Genomic DNA, 20598 nt, shown 5'->3' with positions numbered 1-20598 from the left:
TGTGTGTGTGTGTGTGTGTGTGTGTGTGTGTGTGCGTGTGTGTGTGTGTGTGTGTGCGCGTGTGTGTGTGTGTGTGTGCGTGTGTAATAAAGTCAGTAAAGCCAATTCCAATTACCAAACTACTGTCCAGCCGTCTGACTGCCGCCGAGCGGTCCAGACATAAATAAATAAAAAGCTCATTTTTTCAATTAACTGACAAGAACAGAAATGAAGGATATTTTTTGGGGTGTAATTGTGGTTCGTTTAAGTTTTGCGAAAAATGTTTTTTTCCAAGTACTCTTGGTTTTATTTCATTTTATCACCAAATGTTTTTTTTTCCTTCGTCAATTTGAGCTTTTGTTCATTTTTGTTAACCACAACAATCTTGGTCCCTGACTGCAAAGCAAAGAGCGCGGTCGCGGCTTTATTTGACTGTCCTGTTTGTCTTCTGTTTGGATCCAACGACAGATGGCCGGACAAACCGGGGCATTCACCAGAAAATCATCAATCACTGAGCGTATAGGTGATGACAGTCTTTCATTGGTACACTAATGCAGGCACAGAGATGACGGAAAAGGTACAAATTGCATCGACTATTCGTTTAAACTCGGGGCGGGCAACTCAAGGGCCGCCATCCTGCAGGTTTTCGTTCCCTTCCTCCAACACACTTGATTCAGATGATCGGGATCATGATCGTCCAGCTCTGCAGAAGCCTGATCAGCTTCCTGATCATTTGAATCGGGCGTGTTGGAGGATGGAAACATTTACAACATGCGGCATAGCAGGCCCTCGAAGACCCAAGCTGCCCCCGCCCGGTTTAAAATTGTCGATCTGTATCACAAACTATCAGTCAAAGGCATTTTGATATCACTTTCAATTGCACCATCACACACAAAATAAACGGCTTACAAATGATTTGAAAGACATCAAATGCAGCAGAAGTGCGCATGGAAATCTGTCCGTGGCACCGAGATTCCACAAGGTGGCACCAAAGTCACGTCTCATCGGAAAGTAGGGAAAGTTGACCTTAGCTACGACATGGGTACCCACATTCGGTACCTGGGTAGGACTACTTTCTATTCTTGGGAAGGGCATCATTTGGCATCTTGGAGAGTTTTCAGCAAATCACGGCAGAAAGGTTTCGCTGTAATTCCACGCGCATGACCGAAAGGTACCGATGAAGAACGAAGCTCTTCTGGACCGAATTTATTGCTGGGGTCGGTTCGGGAAAGGAATTGGAGGCTCACTGACCTGATATGAAGGATCCGGGCGGCATCTGACTGTAGTTGGCCCCGCCCATGAGGAGGGCGCCAGGGGGGGCCGGGGTGAAGGGGGCGCCGTAGTTCTGAGGGGTGGCGTAGGGTCCGGGAGGGATCGGCTGCACCGAGGAAAAGAAGGAATTAGGTTCAGGCAAGATGGCATTTACGAACCGGGGCGCGGGGGAGAAAAAACAGCAGCAGCAAGGGGGATGGGAGGAACATTGTAAAGTGCTTAAAGATGGTGAGGAGAATCTGCTGACTAAGCGCTTGTGGAGTGAAATAGCGCAGGTTGATGGGCTCTGTGTTTTTACTGGCCGCCCTCCATCGGTTTTTCCACTGGCAGCCTGCGCAGGTTGGAGTGTTTGCTCTCGGAGTCAAAGGCAAGCGACTGACCGGGGGGGCGTGCGTCTCCGTGCCCTTGCTGGCCAGCCGGCTCAGGATGCTCCTCTCGGACATCTGCAGGCGCGCGGCGATGGGCGGCACTCGGGACAGCGTGGCCGGCAGCCGGGTCACGTCGGCCTTCATGTCGCTCAGCAGCTCCTCCAGCTGGTTGAGCACTGCAAGGACAACAAGACGTGACTCCGCGGCTCCCGGCTATTAATGTCTTCCAGGTGGAATTATCTGCTTTTTGTTTTGCTTGGACTGCGATCGTCCAATTAGGATAATTTTCCATGGCTCTGATTCCATTTAACAATATTTGGATCATCTGGAACGATACCATTCGATTCAAGGACTACAAATACGTAGTGATTAGGGTCTTACTTTTGGTGGTGGGGGGTGGGGGCAATATAAATGTGTGAATTGAATACCTGTAGGGTACAAGTGAATATTTTTTACTTACAGTACCAGGTGACAACTGACTGTAGTTACCTAGCTAGCATACGTAGGTAGCTCCTATCGAGATACCTACCCACTTAGCAGGGTACCTAAACAGGATCCGCTTATGTTCAGAACAATGTGACAGAATTCTATTCAGTTTTTTTGTTATTGATTTTTGGCGGAGGGAAATCTGCTAATCACTGTATCTCGCTGTGTAAGGATGCAGATAGCGCAGGTGCCACTGACCTTTGTGCAGGACGGCGTTGGCCGGCTTGTTGCCCGCCAGTGACTCCTTGCTGAGGTGCTGGTGCGACTCAGCCAAGCATTCCACCTCGGCGAAGCGCGCGTTGAGCGCCATGGCCGGGTGGCTGGGGTCCTGCGTCATGTTCAGGTAGGCGGCGCGCCGCAGCTGCTCCTCGATGACCAGAGCCTGCTCCAGCAGCTGAAAAAAAAAATGGGAATGTGTGTCTGTCTTTAAATATAAAGTCCGTGTTCTGCTTGTCCGTGTCTAAAAACACCAACAACAATAATAGTAATAATAATAATGATGTTTTCCCAATTTTTGGTCCAAAACCGTTGTTTTTGGTGAACCCAACCCATGTTCTGATTACTTCTGATCACAAGGGGGTCAAAAACATTTTTAGGTGAAAGAAGAAAGTCAACATTTTCTTGAGGTAGGTTTAGTACTTACATTGTCAGAGAAGAAAATTCTGTGGCTTTTGAAAGATAAGTGAAATTGCTCAAATAAGTTCTGGATCTAAATATGCTGGAAATCCTGGAAAAAAAATTGCACCATTTTTTTTTTTTTGTCATCATTATTTTGAGCGATGAGTAAAAGGGCGACAGTTGCCGTAAATGAGGATGTTCGACGATCTGAAACATGTGAGGCAGTCAAAAACAGGATGAGAAACGCTGCAGTCAGCACTCTGGCGGGGCCAAGATGTGGGCCGTGGGGCGTTTTGTCAGGTGATTGATGACAGCAAAGTGCTCAGAATAAAGTGGAGGAGGTTGCCAAGAACTAGATCTGTCTTTGTATTTTACATTCAGTGAACCCTCGTTTTATTGCCGTGGATATGTTCCAGACCCGCCCGCAACAGGTGAAATCCGCAATATCAAGAGACAATCATTTTTTGTTAGTTTCACCCATAAAAAATGCTTTGAAGTCTAAACACATTTCAAGTTGAAACACTTTGTGAATGCATTTGAGCTCGAAAACATTTGCAAGCACGAACTATGAATAGTTATATTACTAATATGTATATCATATTATAGTAAATAAATGGTTTGAACAGTTATATAATAAGACTTTTACGTCGTCTTACCTTGAAGCGCCGAGCCAGGAACTTGTTCTTCATCTCCAGGAAGTTGCCTTTGTTGGCCTGCGACTTAAAGGGCTCGTTGACGATGGCGAACGGCAGATCGTTCTGGATGTCCTGCCACCGAGCGTAGCCGTGGCTGGTGCTGAGGTCAAGGACGGTTGCTCAAAACATCAGTCAAAAATGTATATTTAGGGAAAATAAAACTTTCCTACCTGAAGTCAATGTTTAACTTTTTCTTTTTTTAGGCCAGCGCCTAAAAAAGACTAACACAACACACACACTCACACAACACTAAAGTCATAGGAGCACTACAGTGAGTTTTGTGCCAATCGGGAATTTTCCGAGATGCCAAATTTATGGCGGATATAGCTGGCCTATGGGTGATGGAGTTTATGAAACACAAGAACTCAGAGTGGGCGGTGTTATAAAACAAAATTTATGTCATTGATATGCAACCCAGACTCGCAAAACAGCAAGGACAACATGTACTTAAGGTTTTATTTTGCTGTTAAAAACAAGCGCGGCGGGGGGTCGAGGGGGTCTTGATGGGAGCTGGCTCACTGCGCCGCTAAGGATACATGACGATTCCTGCCAGGAGCCAGAAATCGTGGCGGCGGTGCCAGATTTCGCTCATCTTCCCCGAGGAGATGGCGGCCCGCTCCTCGTTCTGCCAAAGAGTGTGTAGTTCTGTGGGGGAGAGGAAAACATACCAGCTCTCATCTTTTTTTTTTGTTCATATATTATTTATATTTTATCCAAGTCCAACCTGTCGACCAAGGTAACTCCTTAGCTACCTTCCTTGGGTATCTCTTGACTACTAAGTATTTATGTACCTCTCTCCCAAGTTATCGCCTACCTGCTGTACCTTTCCTTATTAAGAATTACCTGAGTGGAAGTATGTACTTAGCGCATTGCATCAGATAGTTGTACCTCATCTTTGCTGGAAGTAAAAATGGGTGTCCCACAAGGGTCAATTTTGGGCCCCATCTTATTATCCATTTACAGTACATAAATAATTTAGGGCGGCATGGTGGTCTACTGGTTAGCACGTCCACCTCACAGTAAAGAGGTGCAGGGTTCGATTCCGGCTCTGGCCTTCCTGTGTGGTGTTTGCTTGTTTTCCCCGTGCCTGCGCAGGTTTTCTCCGGATACTGCTGTTTCCTCCCACATTCCAAAAACATGCAAGGTAGGTTAATAATTAATCTCTATAAATGTCCCTAGGTGTGATGGCAAGCACAAATGGTTGTTGCTCTATGTGTGCCCTGCGATTGGCGGGCGACCAGTTCAGGGTGAACCCCGCGCCTACAGCCCGAAGACGGCTCCAGCATGCCCATAACCCTGGTTAGCGGTCATAAGCAATTAGACAATGAATGGATGGATTGATGGATGGATAAATAATTTAGGGAGGTTCATCTTTATGCAGATGATTATTCTGTACATTACCAAAAAAATACATGGAGAGAGAGAGGATCTTGACCTCCCTTTCTACATTCCTTTCATGGTGGGGAACAATATAAACACGGTCTTCATATAATGTATGTTGTGGAAGTATTATTATTATTTTTAATTTCAGATTAACATTGTATCACAGTGACTGACCAGTGAAACCGCCGTCAGCAATGTTAAACATGAAGCGAGGCCGCTCAGCAGGCAGTTTGCCGTTCCCTTTGGGCAACTCCGCCTTCGCCTCTCGGAATTCTTTCCCAGGATCCATTTCATCTTTCGTTTCCTCTGTTCATGACAACAAGTAAACGTCAGGTAGTGTTTAGGTGCAGGGCGAAAACCCCGCCCCGAAAGATTTGATTGACAGCTGTCTGATTGACCTTTCTTGGTTTCGGCGTCCTCCTTGGAGTCTGCTACTTCCGCCTTCTCCGTGTCTTTTTGCTGCTCCTCGGCCGCCTTTTCGCCATCCAAGAGACGAGGAGCTTTAGCGTTTCAGAAGAAGCACAAAAATGTGAATAGCTGGGGATTAGTTCCATCCAAACAATAAATAAATAAATACATAAATATGACAAGAGGTGAATTAATGAATAGTGAACCTCGACTAGGCGGGAGATTACTGTACCTTCTTTCTCTTCTTGCACCTGCCCGTCCTGTTGGGTTGTTACTTTGCATTTGTCTGGCAAATTCCTCTCCTGTGGTGAGGGGGCGATTGGTTCGTCCTCCTCCTCCTCACGCGGTTGGTTGCCATCACCGTCTTTGCCGTCAGTGTCTTTGCCTTCGTCGTCTTTTCCCTCCGTTGTCAGTCGGGGAGGAGATACGCTTTGCGCAGCGTCAGGCTGAAATCAAGTAATGAGGGACCACATTTGATTTTTATAATAGACATCATGCTCAAGTAAAACAAAACAAAAAAAAGTTTAAAAATTTAGACCGCACTAAAATATAGGAAAATAATGGATACAATAATTTGTTGTTTAAAAAATGAACTTAAATAAATGCGTTAAAAAAAGCTGCAAAAGCAATGTACCTAAAAGTGAAAAACAACTGAACTGGAAAGGATTAAAAAAAAAAATTAAATTAAATTAAAAAAAAAAAAAATGCAGTTTGAACATTTAGCATTGCAAATCACATAGAAATTCTTAAAACCGTGTTGTTATACATGACTCGTGATCATGTATATGTCATTTAGACTCCTATTTTCACCACAGGAGGAGCCGAAACAAAACCTTGCCCAAGTTCCAACAAAAATTAAAGATTATATCAAAGCTGATTAAGCTTTAACATTTCCTTCGTGTGTCACCTCTTTGTTTCCCTCTTTGCTGTCATTTTTCTCCTTCTCAGACTGGGCTTCGCCATTCTCCTTGTCCTCCCTCTCGCCCTCCTTCTTGTTCTTTTCGGGCTTGTCTGCTGGCGCGGGTGTCGCTTTTTACAGCAACGAAATGTCGTGAGCTCACTGGTTGCCTGGAGAGTCAGTGTACTTTCATGAATGCCGCTTACCTGGCTTGGAGGTGCACGGCGTGTTGTTGTAGCTGGCGTCCGGCGTGGGCGTTGCGGTCTTGGGAGTGGGGGACGATGCCCTGGAGGAGGATTTGTCCAAGCTGACATCGGGCTTGAGCTCCGGGAGACTCCAGCGCCCGTTGATGTGCTCAAATTCCTGAATCTGCAAGTAAAAAAGATCACAATTATGTCCAAACCAGAAAATCGGGCAGTGATTCTCAAAGTCTGCTAGCTTAATGCTAACACAGAATGTGAAATGCCATTGATGGGCTAATGGAACTAGCATTGCCATTGCAGGCGTTATAATATAAATGTCGAAAAAGCACATGAAAGCGCGCCACCTTCTTCTTGACGAGCGACATGACGCCAATGCGCGTGAGGACCGGCTGGCGACACAGGCCCTCCCTGGGGACGCCGTCGGCGAACGTCTCCGCACCGTCGGCCACCGGCTCGCACAAGTGACGCATGAAGAGCGACACGTACGCTCTGGAGGAGACACGGCCGAGTGTGACATGTAATCACTTCGATGTCTCTCGTTTTTTTTTCCTCATTGGACTTACTTGAATTCCTTCTCAGTCTTGCCTCTGAGGTCTCTGACCAGCCACTGAGAGGAGAAGGCGTCTTGAGACGGCATCCCCCAGCGCATCACCGCATTCAGGAACGCCTTCCGCTGGCGTGTATTGAAGCCAAGAACCTAGCCGCGGAAAAAAATTGCCACACATAACGCTGGCGCCTTCTCCTGCTGCTTTTGTTCACAAACATAGGAAGCATTCTGTTGATAAATATCATTTACTCATGTTGGAGCTGTTACTCCACTGCTTAGCTGAGATTTAAGTCATTCTCAACTAGGGATTGCTCCATTTCGTGTGTAGTTACAATGTTGCTGACTATTCTCCCCGCGGTCCACATTCACTTGTGCTCATACCTGTACCCGGTACTATATACAGGAAGTACATTCGGACATTTGGAAGCAAAGCAGGTGGACAGACCTCGAGGTTGCCGCCCACCCTGGCCAGAAGAGGAGGGAGCGGTTTGTCCTTCTCGTTCCTCAACTGGCGACGGGAATGTCTCCGGCCTGCAGGGAACCAAGGGGTTAAGAAACAAGACCAGAGCCAAGGCCCAGCAACAGCAACAAAAATACTCTTCGCAAAGGCACGGTTTCAATCTGGTATTGCATGCTCGCCTTTCAAAATGATTTTCACGCGATGATGAAAACACTGAGCTCCTTGGCGAGAGAAGGGAAGGAGAATGTGAGGTTTTTTTTTTTCCCTTTCACTCGGAGATGGCCGTCTCGAGCGCGCTTTGTGTGTTTTGGCTAAGGGCTTTGCGTGAGTGTGCCAGGCAACTTGATCTGCGAAATAAAAACCTGGTATATTGTAAAGTTATTTGCAGCGGATCGGGAGCGATCTCCACCGCGAATGGTGCAAGTAATTGACAGCGCCCCCCCAAAACGCTGATTGAATGAAATGAAAGATGGTTTTAATTATTTATTTTAATCTATGTGTGTCACATAAAATAGAAAACCCATTTAAAAGTTTTTTTTGTTTAAAACCCCGCCGATTCCATTGAGATAGCAGCAACTTCCACGACAGACAGGTACGTTCCACCACAAAATTTACAACGTAAAGGGAACAAATTGCGATCTAGAAGACACTGCTGTACTTCCATGACACCAGAACCACTTTCAAGGTTTTGATGCCATCTTGTGGAATATGAGAGAATTAAAAAAAAATAACAATCCACAAAAAAATGCAAATAGTTTTAACTGAATGAGGTTTTCAACAAATAGCTTCGGATAGTACCACAGGGGGGGGGGGGGATAGAGAAAAGGAGAGAGAGGGAGAGAGAGAGAGAGAGAGAGAGAGAGAGAGAGATACACACAAACACACACACACACATACACATTTATTTTACTGTATCTTAGCTAGCTGTGTTTTTTGGTGAGCAGCTTCACTTGAGTGAACATTTAATGTAGAATAGGTCATAGGTTAGCTTACTACATTTACTAAGTAGCTTGTCCAACAATGATAAATACAATGAAATGAAATGCTAATTTCCTTTAGCCCATCGACGTACCTTTGCATTATATGTTAGCATTAATCAGGTGGACTCTTGTGACTATACTGCATGATTTGTTTTTCTTTCAGAGCTTTTTGGTATGTTTTTTCAACATAAAGTCGACAATACATAAAAAATAAATAAATAAATAAAAAACTATTTACATTCTACTGCAAATGTCCTCGAATGGCCATATTTTATGCTCCAACAACATTTGGAGCAACTGGTGGGCATTGACGGTAGCGCCCTTGTGGTTTGGGTGCTATTTGGCTGACAGAACTTTTTGTGTTAGCCTTGGTCACGAACTGCCTCACTGTCGTGTGGTGTTCCCCAGGGTTCAATTCTGGGCCTCTGTTGTTCTCACTGAATCTGTTCGCTTTGGAATCTATCTTAGGGAGAAATGGTATTTCCTTTCACTGCTATGTGGATGACTGTATGTCTCGCTTAGCAAAAAAGACATACACACATCCACAGAAATATAGTGGCAGTCAAGGAAGAGGCGCAGAAATAGGACGTGAGCGATCAATTAATGAGGAAAGGGTGGATATTTGGAAAGGTGTGTGTGCGTGTGTCTGCGTGCATGCGTGTACGGGTGTGTGTTTGTGCGTGTGTTTGTATGTGGGTGTACTGTCTGCCAGCGGCTGCGTGTGTCTCAGGCTCCCTCCCTCCGCAAAATAATCGTCATTGGTGGGAAGTTCGCGTCACTGATATGGTCCTAATTTCAATATTTAATCTCTTGAACGTTCATATCTTGATTTTGATATCACGATATACAACCCAGGCCGAGTGTCTGTCATAGCTATTTTAGCATTAAGCTAGCGTACCTGAGTGAGATGAAATGATCTTGTATGGTAGAACAGTTTGGCGTTCAATTTTTCACTGCTCAAATTCTCTTTGGCTTATGTGTCCATTTTACTGTTAACTTCAACTTGGAGTGACATATACACAGCGAAGAGCAGGCATACTTTGGATATTATTTCGAGAACTGTGCAAGCTAGAAAGTGAGAGTTAAAGAATACATTTAAAGACTCTACTTTCAATTTAATAGATTGAAATATGTTTAAAGCATGGAGGAGGGGAAAAACTATTAAGTATTTTTTTTGCATTTTTGTTTTTTTAATGATGTCTCCGTGACCTATCACAGGTGGGACTGAAAGGTACCATAAGTGAATTTTTTAATTGTAGGTGAATTTATGACTTGCCTTCCGGACGGTCGTCAAAGTCCTCGTCCTCCTCCTCGGAGCCCACGGAGTACTCGGACTGGTTGTCGGAAATATCGGCATGCCACTCTGAAACAGCAAATGTGACGCGGAAGGCTCCAGGAGATGAAAAAAAATAAAAATCAGCCCCCAAAAAAATATGGACTTACCTTGATCTTCCTGCGCAGCGTCATTGTAGTTGACCGGCTTGCGATTCCTCTTGCCTTTGCCCAGTTTGCTGGCCAGGTCCTCCTGCTGCTGCTCGTAGTGGTGCCGCAACAGCTTCTCCCAGTAGTCGGGATCCACGTTCTCCTCCTGCTTGATGATCTCTCGCTCGATCTCATCGATCTGGAGCACCAAAAGTAAGGCCAAATACAGCATGTTGGGATTATCCATTCGTTTTTATTGGGTTTTGACTTTTTTTAGTTTTTTTAAACTCAAGTTGTAATCATTTTTTTAGAGCCGGTTTACTATTTTTCCTTTCGTTTGGAATATTTGAAAATGCTTTGATTTCATTCAGTTTTTAGTAGTTATCGTGTTAGCTTCAGATTTTTTGTTTTAATATGAGGTATTTGTCAGCCGAAAAAAGGTCACAATGAGTATTGTGAGGTAAATACTTATCAGACGACACCATAAAAAAATGTTATGCACCTGCACACACACACACACGCACAAAACAGATAAACCACCATGCACAAACACAAAAAAAAGGAAAAGTAAGCAAACCTAAAATAGGAAATAATTTGGTCACATTTTTGGGAAATTGTGCTGCTCCTTTCAGTGTGTGTGCCCTGTTCCTTAGCCACATGGTGGCGATATAATACAGACATGGCTACACAAGGAGACGCTCACAACTCCTCAGTCATTTTAGCTGTTCTTCGCAGATGATTAAGAACATATGCCGGCGAGTATCGTCATGTTATCTGTGCACATGTATTCTGCCATGGTTTGTGTTGAACTAAATGTTGTTGAAGGATGGCAGTGTGCTGTGAGATGTTTTGTTTATTTTTTTTTGCTGAATTATGTGACTTGGGTCAATAAATGTTCAGAAGCACAGTGCTTGGCAGTGCAAAGGAGGCTACAGAGGGAATATCTATGCTCCATTCACAAGCTTTTTGCTCCACTGGCTAAGGTGTCCAAGCTCCACGCTGAACTACAGATGTTTCCTCACAAGGAGCGGATTAAAGCAGCGGTCGTCAATATATTTATACAGCTCCGATGAGAAATGCGAGCGTGAGTTATCGCCCCGGTTATCTGCAGCGCTATTTTGCTTCTCTCGACTCATTATTTCACTGCTTTTTGGCGCAAACCAAGATGAATGTAGCAGAGCTGCCAAATCCCCCCCCCACCCCCCCTTTCCAGCAGCAGTCCAAAAAAGGTAAAGCTGGAAATGAAATAGAGGACAAACAAAAAAAAAAAAAAAACTAATCCTTGGAAAAAAAATTGTTCTTTCCTTCGCCTCTTACCTTGTCCTCCTCTCGGACCATGTACTGGGCCACTTTGAAGGAGCTGAGGTACTCGTTCATGTTCTGGACGTCCGAGTCGTCGGTGGCGTCCTGGCTTCGGTCGAGCAGCCTCTCGATGGCCGTGCTGTCGTAGTGGATCACGTTGCCCTCGTCCTCAGCTTTATCCCCCGAGGAATTCTTCATACCTGTCAGGGACCAGGAAAAGCGTCAAAGTTTGACACATAGGGACCATTTAATTCTTCGAATATTGAAACTTTTTTTTTTTTTCAACAAAAAAAAGATCAGTTTTTTTTCAATAATGGAACTTTGATTTTGGGGAAAAAAAATGCACCCTAATAATAGTAAAATGTTTTTGGGTTTTTTTTAGGCCCCCCCCCCCCTCAAAAAAAGAAAAAAAAAGCTCAGTTCTAATACTACCATTTTTTAAAAGACAAGTAATTTCAATCATATGGACATGGCTTTTTCTCCCCTAAAAAAACAAATCTTATTTCTAATATTACAACTTTTTTTGCACCTTGATTCTTAGAATATTGAGTCTTTTTCTAAAACGGAAAAAGAGCTTAATTCTAGTAAAACGCCAACTTTTTTTCTCAAATTAAAGCTTAATCTTATAATACTGCAATTTTTTTCTTCCCCCCTTATAAAAGAAACACACCCTGTTTCTTGTCGTATTGTAACTTAAAAACAGAATTCAAGTAACCTTGCAACCTTTTCCAAACTTTTTGTAATATTTTGAAATTTTCTCTTTAAAAAAATAAATAAATAAATAAATAAATAAAAAAGACATGAAGAGCAAACCTCCGACCTCCTGCCTAATCGATCCCCATCACACACCCAAGCTCTGTCCAGTCACCTTCTCCTTCATCTTTGAAGAGCTCCTCGGTTCCAAACTTGAGGATGTCGTCCAGTTCCTGCTTGGTCATGGAGCCGGCTTTGGAGCCCAGGCCGGGCCGGACCACCAGGTGGGTCAGCATCATCTTCCTCTTGGCCACCTGCGTGATGCGCTCCTCCACGCTGGCTCGCGTCACAAAGCGGTAGATCATCACCTTGTTGGCCTGCCCGATGCGGTGAGCCCGACTGAAGGCCTGGAGGACGGAGCAAAACGCTTCTGAGAAGACCCGAAGGGCGCCATCGAATCGCGGGCAGGGCGCGACTACCTGAATGTCATTGTGAGGGTTCCAGTCGGAATCGAAGATGACAACGGTGTCCGCTGTGGCCAAGTTGATGCCCAAACCTCCGGCCCGGGTGGAGAGCAGGAAACAAAACTGACACGCGCCGGGAGCTGCCCATAGAAAAGCACAGTTCCAAAGACCATTAGCACCAGACTGAAAAGAAAAAAAAGTATATTTTGTAGAGACAAGAACTTGGATTGTTTTTTTAATTTTTATTCTTAGAAAAAAATAGTCATCCAATAGGAATCTTTTTTTTTTTTTTTTAAATGACCAGAGAAAAGTGGCCCAGTAAATTCAGCTTGGACTATTACACCTTGTTTTCTTAAAAGAACACATCTTTTTTAATTCAAACATTTTTTGTCATAAAATTGATTCTTAGAAATGTAAAACTTTTTGCACAAAAAATGTTATTTCATTTTCATTGTTTTGTGGCTTCTTTTTGTGGGAAAAATGTAACTTGACAAACGTAATTCTCGGACAATGCGAATTTTATCCTCAAACAATGACATTCAGTCTCATAATGTGATTTTTCACAGCAAAAAATGTGAACTTCATTCAGCTAATAAGATTTTTGTCCCCAAAAAAATAAGCCTTAACTCTTTTTAATAAGACTTCAACAGGAATTCAAGTTAAAAAAAAATGCAGATGCTTATCCATTTTAAAAGACTTGAATATTGGCCGATTTTTTTCAATGAATGGCTTTGGCCCAAAAGTACAATGTTACAAAAATATGCTTTAATTTTTGTAATAAACTAAATTCTCTCATGAAAAAATCAGAAAAAAAATTACAAAATCCAAAATGAGATTTTTTTTTTCTTGAGAAGTGCGGCTTTTATTCGACAGAAAAACCTCATGGAATTCTCCTCACACAAAAATATGAACTCACCGTTGAAGCGGTCGATGGCTTCTTGCCGAAGCGCTCCGGTGATCCCGCCGTCGATCCTTTCATACTTATAACCTTCGTAATCCAGGAAGTCTTCCAGCAAGTCCAGCATTTTAGTCATCTGCAAAGAGGCGAGCGTCACCAAAACCGCCTCCAACACGAAACCGCGGACAACTCTTGACGGTTACCTGTGAGAAAACCAACACTCGGTGTCCCTGCTCCTTGAGTTTCCGCAGCATCTTCTGCAGCAGGGTCAGTTTCCCGGACGCCTTTGTGAGGGCGGAGCCCTCGTAAGCGCCGTTGGGTGTTTTCTGGGCCTCCTGGAACGAAAGGAGCATCCGGCGCTGAAGCTTTTTTTTTTTCACACAGGCAGCGGTGACACAACGGGAGGACTTTTCCCACCATGGAGGCGACGGGGAAGAGGTAGGGATGATTGCAACACTTCTTCAGGTCCATCATGATGTTGAGCAGCGAGACCTGGTTTCCCCCGCCTTTGGAGTTCAGAGCCTCAAAGTTCTTGGTTAAAATCAGCTTGTAGTATTTTCTGTGTTTTAACCCCCATTAAAAAAAAAAAAAAAAAAGAAATGGAGAATTAACTTTCAGACTTTAAGGTCGTTGTTTGATTTTACAAACCTTTCAGTTTGTTTGTCCAGTTTTACAATTTAATTCTCGTAATATAGGCAACTTATTTTTCATTGTAATGTAAATCTCAGGATATACTGACTTCTTAAAAAAAAAAATTTAAATCGCGATCATTTTCATAAGTGTTGAGACATTTTTTTCAGAAACAACAAAAGTCTCGTGATGACAAACAATTCTCGAAAGGATAAAAGTTAACGCATTATATGGTGACTTTCTTCTTGGAAAAACACACACACACACACACACACACACACACACACACACACACACACACACACACACACACACACAAAAAGGAAGTGAGTTGGATGAGATTTCTTAGAGTTTGGTACTTCTGCATGGGGCTGAGTTCCACCCGCACGATGAGCTCGGTCTTGGCGGGCATGTTCTTGAAGACGTCAGCCTTGAGGCGCCGCAACATGTGAGGCCCCAGCAGGTCGTGCAGTTTCTTGATCTGGTCCTCCTTGGAGATGTCGGCAAACTCCTCCAGAAAGCCGTCCAGGTTGCTGCGTTAGGACATACCACGCGTGCATTTGCAAAATCGGACTTCATTCACGTGGTATTGCTTATTTTTCCTCGACGGAATACAACTTGGAGTCACAGGGAAAACTAGTTTCTCGATAAATTCCGATGTAATTCTCATCATAATACAAAACAACGTTTTCTGTGGGGAAATACGACGATATTATGTGTTTTTCCCTAAAAAGTATGACTTTATTTTCACACCTATCTTTTTTTTCCTCAACAAAATAAGACAACCTCATATCAACACTTAAAAAAATTGCAACACAATTCTCTCTGAAAAAAAAAAAGAAATCTCATAATATCGCTACTTTTCACTTTACAGCATTAACACTTAATTCCAACAAAACAAGTTTTATTTTTGAAAAAAAAAATCGATATTATTAATAATTCATTTAACGCATTCTCAAAAAATACAAATTATAACTTAATTTTCATAATACACTGGGGCAACTTTTTGGCCGAAAATCTTTTTTCAGAAAAAAAAAAAAAAATTTTAAAGTAAGAAAATCTAAAAATACAACTTAATTTGAGAGTATTTCATTTCCTTCACAGAAAAAGCCAACTCAATTCTTGATTGAGACTTTTTAAAAAGAAATTCAGATTTGTACTCTTGTAATATTGAGATTTATTTTTCAAAATCATACGATTCATTCTCAAACAACAATATGTAGACGACATACAAGAAGAATGCGAGTCATTCTGTGTGTGTGCGTGTGTGTATGTGTGTGCGTCCTACTTGAAGCGGTTGGGCGTGAGGAAATTGAGCAGGTGGAAAAGCTCCTCCAGGTTGTTCTGTAGCGGCGTTCCCGTCAGCAGCAGCTTGTGGTCAATCTTGTAGTCGTTCAGACGCCGGAAAAACTGCAAAGCAATTGCACGTTTTCAGAAAGCGCGGCCACCAGAGGGCGTACAAACAGAGCTCAGGACCGCCATGACATGTCTCCAGGCGCTCTGTCCACCAAAAAGTGACGTCAACATTGTCCAATAAATCCTGAACAGTTTGTTTGAAAGAACAAATGGCGTATTTAATAGGAAGAAAGTCCCATTTTTGCGAGAACAAAGTGTTTTTTCTTTGCGGTTTTCACGTTGAACTTTGACTTCATTGTCATAATATAACGGTTTTATCTGGGTGGGAAAGAAAAATACGACTCTATTCGCATGACATGACAGAATTTCTCCCAAAAATGTGATATTGAAATCATGGTCGGAATTTTTGCTCTGAATGACACAAACGAAGGAATTCATTTTCATCATACTGAAGCTTTCTTTCTCAGAGAAAAAAGATGTCATATTCAGACTTCTATCTCAAAAGAATATTTTGACTTTTTGGCAAAGAAATACTTTTACTTTTGTATCATTGTGATCTCCAGAAAATAGAAGTTAATTTTCATAATACTGCGACTTTTGTTCTCAGGAAAAAAAGGCAACTTCAATGTCACAATATGACTATCTTAGAAAAAAAGAACTCAGTAGTCCGACTGTGACAACTTTTTTTGGCGTTTATATATATATTTTTTGGGTGAGGGTTGCAAATTCATCAATTCAGATTTTTTTTCATAAATTAAAAAAACAAAAAAAAAACAACATTTCCACCATCTTGGAAACAATGTACTATGCCGAGGTGAGTTGAGGAGCTTCATTTAGACAAAACTAGAGCTTTGCAGTCATCTTGTGGCATTCACTGGTAATCAAACCTTTTTGTTCTCGTAGATCGTTTTCAATTCACAACGGAGTTCGGCTGCGGTTTTTTTTTTCTCCTCGAAAATCCGAGGGATACATGGTGGTTACGTCGATTTGGCCTTGCCGTGCGCGTACCTTGGACTGATTATTTTTAAGGCGGTGAGCCTCGTCCACCACCAGGCAGGCCCAGTCGATGGACTTCAGCGCCGTCTGGTCGATGGTCACCAGCTCGTAAGAGGTCAGCAGCACGTGGAACTTGATCGGTGTCTCTCTCTGAGCCGGAGAAAAAAAAAAAAAAAAAATCATCGACATTTGCGCATGCTGTCGTCGCGCATCCGCGACACTGCGCCTCACCCTCATCTTGAAGGGCTTCTTGCCACCCTTCGCGAGCGAGTCATCGAAGGAGAACTCGTTTTCACGGATGATGGCTCGGCTGTCCTTGTCGCCCGTGTAGGTGACCACGTAGAAGTCGGGCGCCCACATCTCAAACTCCCGCTCCCAGTTGATGATGGTGGACAGCGGGGCGCTGACCAGGAAGGGACCTTTGGTGTGACCCTGAAACATACAAAGGGGGAAAATAATATATACTTCATAACTCTCATTTTTCTGAAACAAAAGATAACTTTGTCTTGTAAAATTGCAAATTTTTGCACTTGGGAAAATGTGGGTCTTTTCTAACCTTCCTCAATAAATATCACAACATTTTCACAAAAAGTAAATCTCATAGTACTGCGACTTTTTTTCTCAGAAAATGAAAATGTCATCCTCATATTATTTATTGAGTGTCTCCTTGGAAAAATTCTAATTTAATTCTCATCTCAACTCAATTCTATTCCGAAAGCATTTTGAAGCAACCACCTCTGTTTTCAAAATGCTCTACATGGAGCAAAAATAATGCATACAAACAATAAAACAGCAAATGAATAACGATGACGGTAAAAAGCACAAAAACGGTCAAACTAAAAATCAAGCCTGATGATTTTTTTTTTCCCCAAGGGCGGCGTGGCCATTGGGAATTTGGGGGAAATTTACATGTTTTAACAGCCGATATATTTCTAGGCTGGTCCTTCCCATCAGGGCCCTTACCAGGGATCAACAATCCCCCTCCCACACCCTCCTATAACCACCAGCACCAATCACACCCCCGGCCCCTCCCTCCACAACGACGATTATTCTTTGGGATGCGACGGCCGCGTTGACAACTAGCCCCGGGACGAATTTTGATCCCAGCGCGTCTCTGCTGATACGATACGATACAAAGTGTCCTGGACGCCGGGTACCTCCTTAAAGAGCGAGTAGAGGAAGACAATGGTCTGGATGGTCTTGCCCAGACCCATTTCGTCCGCCAGGATGGTGTCGGTGCCCTGAGCCCAGGAAAAGCGAAGCCAGTTGAGACCCTCCATCTGGTACAGGTGCAGCGTGCCTCCCGTCGACGTCACGAAGTCGGGCTGCTCCTCGTATTTTATCGTCGGCTATAAAAAGGACGATAAGATTTTAAAAGTGCGCACGGTGACGGGCAGCCCCTTCCCGTCCGATGAGACGGCGCGGAGAGCTCACGTCGGTGACGGGCGAAGCGGGAGAAGGCTGGTCTTCGCCCTCGCCCTCCTGACTCTTGCTCCTCATCCTCCGGGGTTTATCGGGGTCTTCCTTCGTGATGGCGTCCCTAGAAAAACGTTGGGTGAGCTGGAGCGCATCGGCGAAAGGAGTCGAAGGGCGTACCTGTGTCTCCAGTAGTTGGCCTTGTAGATGACAAAGTCGGGGATGTCCATGTGGTCTTGTTCCCAGGTGCACTGGTCATAGGTCAGGTCTCTCCACTTTACCAGGTAATGATACATCCCCTTTTTATCCACACTGGTGCAAGGCGCGACATAAAATATAGTATGCAGATGACTACTTGCAGACAATACTACGACACAGATACTATTTCACCGGCCCGGCACACACACATGGTTGACAACGCTGCAAATTATCCCCCTGCGAAATGGATGATGAACTCCGCTCGAAACATTTTGGAGCCAAAGTCCAGTTTGGATTTTGGAACAATGTCTGATTCAAATAAAATCGATTTTTATGGCATTTTCAATATAGAATGACATTGTCAAATAGCAGTTCTCGGGAATCAGCGAGTACTCAAATTTAAATATTTGTGCTCGGTTTTAAAAAAGGTCGAACCGATGCATCACTTAAGGAATGACACAAGAATGGAAGCAGTGAAACACAAATTTATGAAGAGAAGACAGAAAGGAGGGAAGGGGAGAGTGGGAAGAGCGGAGGAAATGAGGGAAGGATGGAAAAAAAAAAATCCTTGCACACTTCACCTGTGGTTGATTATGCGATGGATCATCATCCACTCGGGCTTGATGCCGTACTTGTAGTACTTGTCTTCCATGAGGGCGAATTCCGGGTCTTTGGCGCGCCGCTTCTCGCTTTTGCCCGCCGCGCTCTCGTCCTCGCCGCCGGAGCCGTAGTCCAAACCGGGCGGCTCGTCCATGTCCGTCTTCCTCTGGTAGTTTCGGTACATGACCGAGTGGAAGATCTCCAACTGGAAGGTCGGGAAATTTTGGATTCAAATCTTATCGTTGCATTTGGGTTGATTGGCTTTGGATTTGAAGCAAAAAAAATCATCATGGGTGACTTTTTGGTTTCACCTGCAGCTCGGTGATCCATGTGCAGTGCCAGTAGGACTGTCCCGCCAGCTTGACGAAGAACTCCCGCTCGGCTCGGCCCTTCATGGGCGGGGGCGGCGGCGGCAGGGGCGGCTCGTCGGGCGGCGCGCCCGGAGCGGGCGCCACGTCCGGCGGTGGGGCGGGAACCGGAGGAGGGGGCTCGCCCCACCGCCAGTGGAGGATCTTTTGCACGCGTCCTTTAATGGGCGGGCACTAAAGGCGAAACACCACGAGGGAATGAATGAAAAGTGTGGAGACAAAAAAGACAAGAAGGAATAACAGACAGGAGGCTGGCCGATTGAATACGATGAGCTATTTGTTTGAATTTCATGCTCCATGTTTTTTTGTTTTGTTTTGTTTTTCCAGCTCCTGCACTATCAAGGGCATCTTGCCGATGTGGACTTCGAGCCAACTGGTGGGTAATATTTTGACACTTGACTTTTCAAGCGGGAGGAGGATAGAAAGAAAGAACGAAAGCAAAAAAGGAAACCCTATTTCACTTATTTCTGTGGAAGAGGATGCAAAGTCATGCACAAAAAAAATAAATAAATAAAAAGTTGCTTGTGAGAAGTCACGAAAACTCCAAGGGGGGTAGAATCACTTGTTTTATCTGTAAGCAAAGGGGTAACAAATGGCTGCCAAGCGGAATTTTTGCGCCACCCTTTTCAATCCGGCTCTAAAAGCAAACAGCAAGCGCGCGACGTGGGCAGCATGCGTGGACGCCGGCGCGTGTCGGAGGAACTAACCGTGCATCGTGGACACAACCACTCTCCATTGGGGATCTCTGGCAGTGGCGGGTTTAGACAGTGGATGTGGTAGGACGAGGTGCAGGTGTCACAGCACAACAGTTCACCTCCGTCTTTACACACCCGACAGAACTCCATGTGGTCGTCGTCGTCCTCCTCCTCCAACCCCGCCCCGACCTCCGACATGGTCCTCTCCTCCGCGTCCTCTTCAAAGTCCTCAAAGTCTTCGTCTTTTGCTTCCCACTGGATTCCTTCTTTTTCCTTTTTTATTGGGGGGTGGACAGGAGGGAGGGTCAACGTCGAAGCCTCACGGGATTGAGAAAGCTCAAGACTAGCCCCCGACCAATCCAACGGACAATATTTGCCCGATTCCAAAATCATAATAATCGTCCGGAGTTTTTTTTTTTTTTTTTGAATCGACATACAGTATATATGTTGATGAACCGAATATGCATGCTCGGGCCGATTCGTTGCTTCTCAGCAACTTTTTCCGGGTCCTACTCCAAAGGTGTCGGACTCACGCAGTGAGGGCAGCTCCACTTGCCCTCGGGAGCCTTTTCCAGCTCGGGCTCCAGGCACACCAGGTGGTACGCTCGCGGGCACGTGTCACAGAGGATGATCTCGCCGCCCTGCTGGCACACCTCGCAGTAGTCCTGGTGGTCCGTCTCGTAGCCGTCGCCGTCCTCGTCACCTGGGACTGGAAAGGTGACGCAAATAAAAGGCGTTTCAACCGCGCCGCCGCAGGCCGCGCTTACTCTTCTTCTTCTTCTTGGCCGGTCGCCCGCGCTTGTTCTTCTTGACGCGGCCGGAGCTGTCGGAGCGAACCGAGGAGCTGTGGACGCTGGAGTCCTGGATTGAGAAAGCTCAAGACTAGCCCCCGACCAATCCAACGGACAATATTTGCCCGATTCCAAAATCATAATAATCGTCCGGAGTTTTTTTTTTTTTTTTTGAATCGACATACAGTATATATGTTGATGAACCGAATATGCATGCTCGGGCCGATTCGTTGCTTCTCAGCAACTTTTTCCGGGTCCTACTCCAAAGGTGTCGGACTCACGCAGTGAGGGCAGCTCCACTTGCCCTCGGGAGCCTTTTCCAGCTCGGGCTCCAGGCACACCAGGTGGTACGCTCGCGGGCACGTGTCACAGAGGATGATCTCGCCGCCCTGCTGGCACACCTCGCAGTAGTCCTGGTGGTCCGTCTCGTAGCCGTCGCCGTCCTCGTCACCTGGGACTGGAAAGGTGACGC

General features: G+C 44.7%; 1 protein-coding gene across 3 annotated transcripts in view; it reads right to left on the bottom strand.

Annotated features, from left to right (window-relative positions):
* The window catches only part of chd3 (chromodomain helicase DNA binding protein 3), a 31178-nt gene that overhangs the window by 4238 nt on the left and 6342 nt on the right, over positions 1-20598 (bottom strand). For 2 of the 3 annotated variants that reach the window (XM_019858411.1, XM_019858413.1), the window contains exons 9-40: positions 20408-20583; positions 19348-19608; positions 18584-18814; positions 18254-18477; positions 17655-17786; positions 17493-17598; positions 17216-17407; positions 16290-16490; positions 16071-16208; positions 14995-15116; positions 14066-14239; positions 13494-13635; positions 13280-13411; positions 13095-13212; positions 12194-12318; positions 11890-12121; positions 11037-11221; positions 9741-9918; positions 9574-9660; positions 7303-7388; positions 6874-7007; positions 6655-6799; positions 6314-6476; positions 6117-6238; positions 5442-5655; positions 5200-5301; positions 4976-5107; positions 3955-4063; positions 3380-3512; positions 2304-2499; positions 1632-1795; positions 1231-1357 (exon numbers count right to left, since the gene is read on the bottom strand). In XM_019858411.1, coding sequence (XP_019713970.1) covers positions 1231-1357; positions 1632-1795; positions 2304-2499; positions 3380-3512; positions 3955-4063; positions 4976-5107; positions 5200-5301; positions 5442-5655; positions 6117-6238; positions 6314-6476; positions 6655-6799; positions 6874-7007; positions 7303-7388; positions 9574-9660; positions 9741-9918; positions 11037-11221; positions 11890-12121; positions 12194-12318; positions 13095-13212; positions 13280-13411; positions 13494-13635; positions 14066-14239; positions 14995-15116; positions 16071-16208; positions 16290-16490; positions 17216-17407; positions 17493-17598; positions 17655-17786; positions 18254-18477; positions 18584-18814; positions 19348-19608; positions 20408-20583 — 4983 coding nt within the window. Of the gene's footprint in view, positions 1-1230; positions 1358-1631; positions 1796-2303; positions 2500-3379; positions 3513-3954; positions 4064-4975; positions 5108-5199; positions 5302-5441; positions 5656-6116; positions 6239-6313; positions 6477-6654; positions 6800-6873; positions 7008-7302; positions 7389-9573; positions 9661-9740; positions 9919-11036; positions 11222-11889; positions 12122-12193; positions 12319-13094; positions 13213-13279; positions 13412-13493; positions 13636-14065; positions 14240-14994; positions 15117-16070; positions 16209-16289; positions 16491-17215; positions 17408-17492; positions 17599-17654; positions 17787-18253; positions 18478-18583; positions 18815-19347; positions 19609-19868; positions 20045-20102; positions 20197-20407; positions 20584-20598 lie in introns of all 3 variants that reach the window. The other variant, XM_019858412.1, reaches the window with a different exon arrangement.

The sequence above is a fragment of the Hippocampus comes genome, unplaced genomic scaffold, assembly GCF_001891065.2.
Source record: "Hippocampus comes isolate QL1 unplaced genomic scaffold, H_comes_QL1_v1.1 scaffold48, whole genome shotgun sequence".
In the NCBI taxonomy this organism is placed as follows: domain Eukaryota; kingdom Metazoa; phylum Chordata; class Actinopteri; order Syngnathiformes; family Syngnathidae; genus Hippocampus; species Hippocampus comes.
Note: the sequence above shows the minus strand (reverse complement) of the source record. Positions and strands in the feature narration are given on the sequence as shown.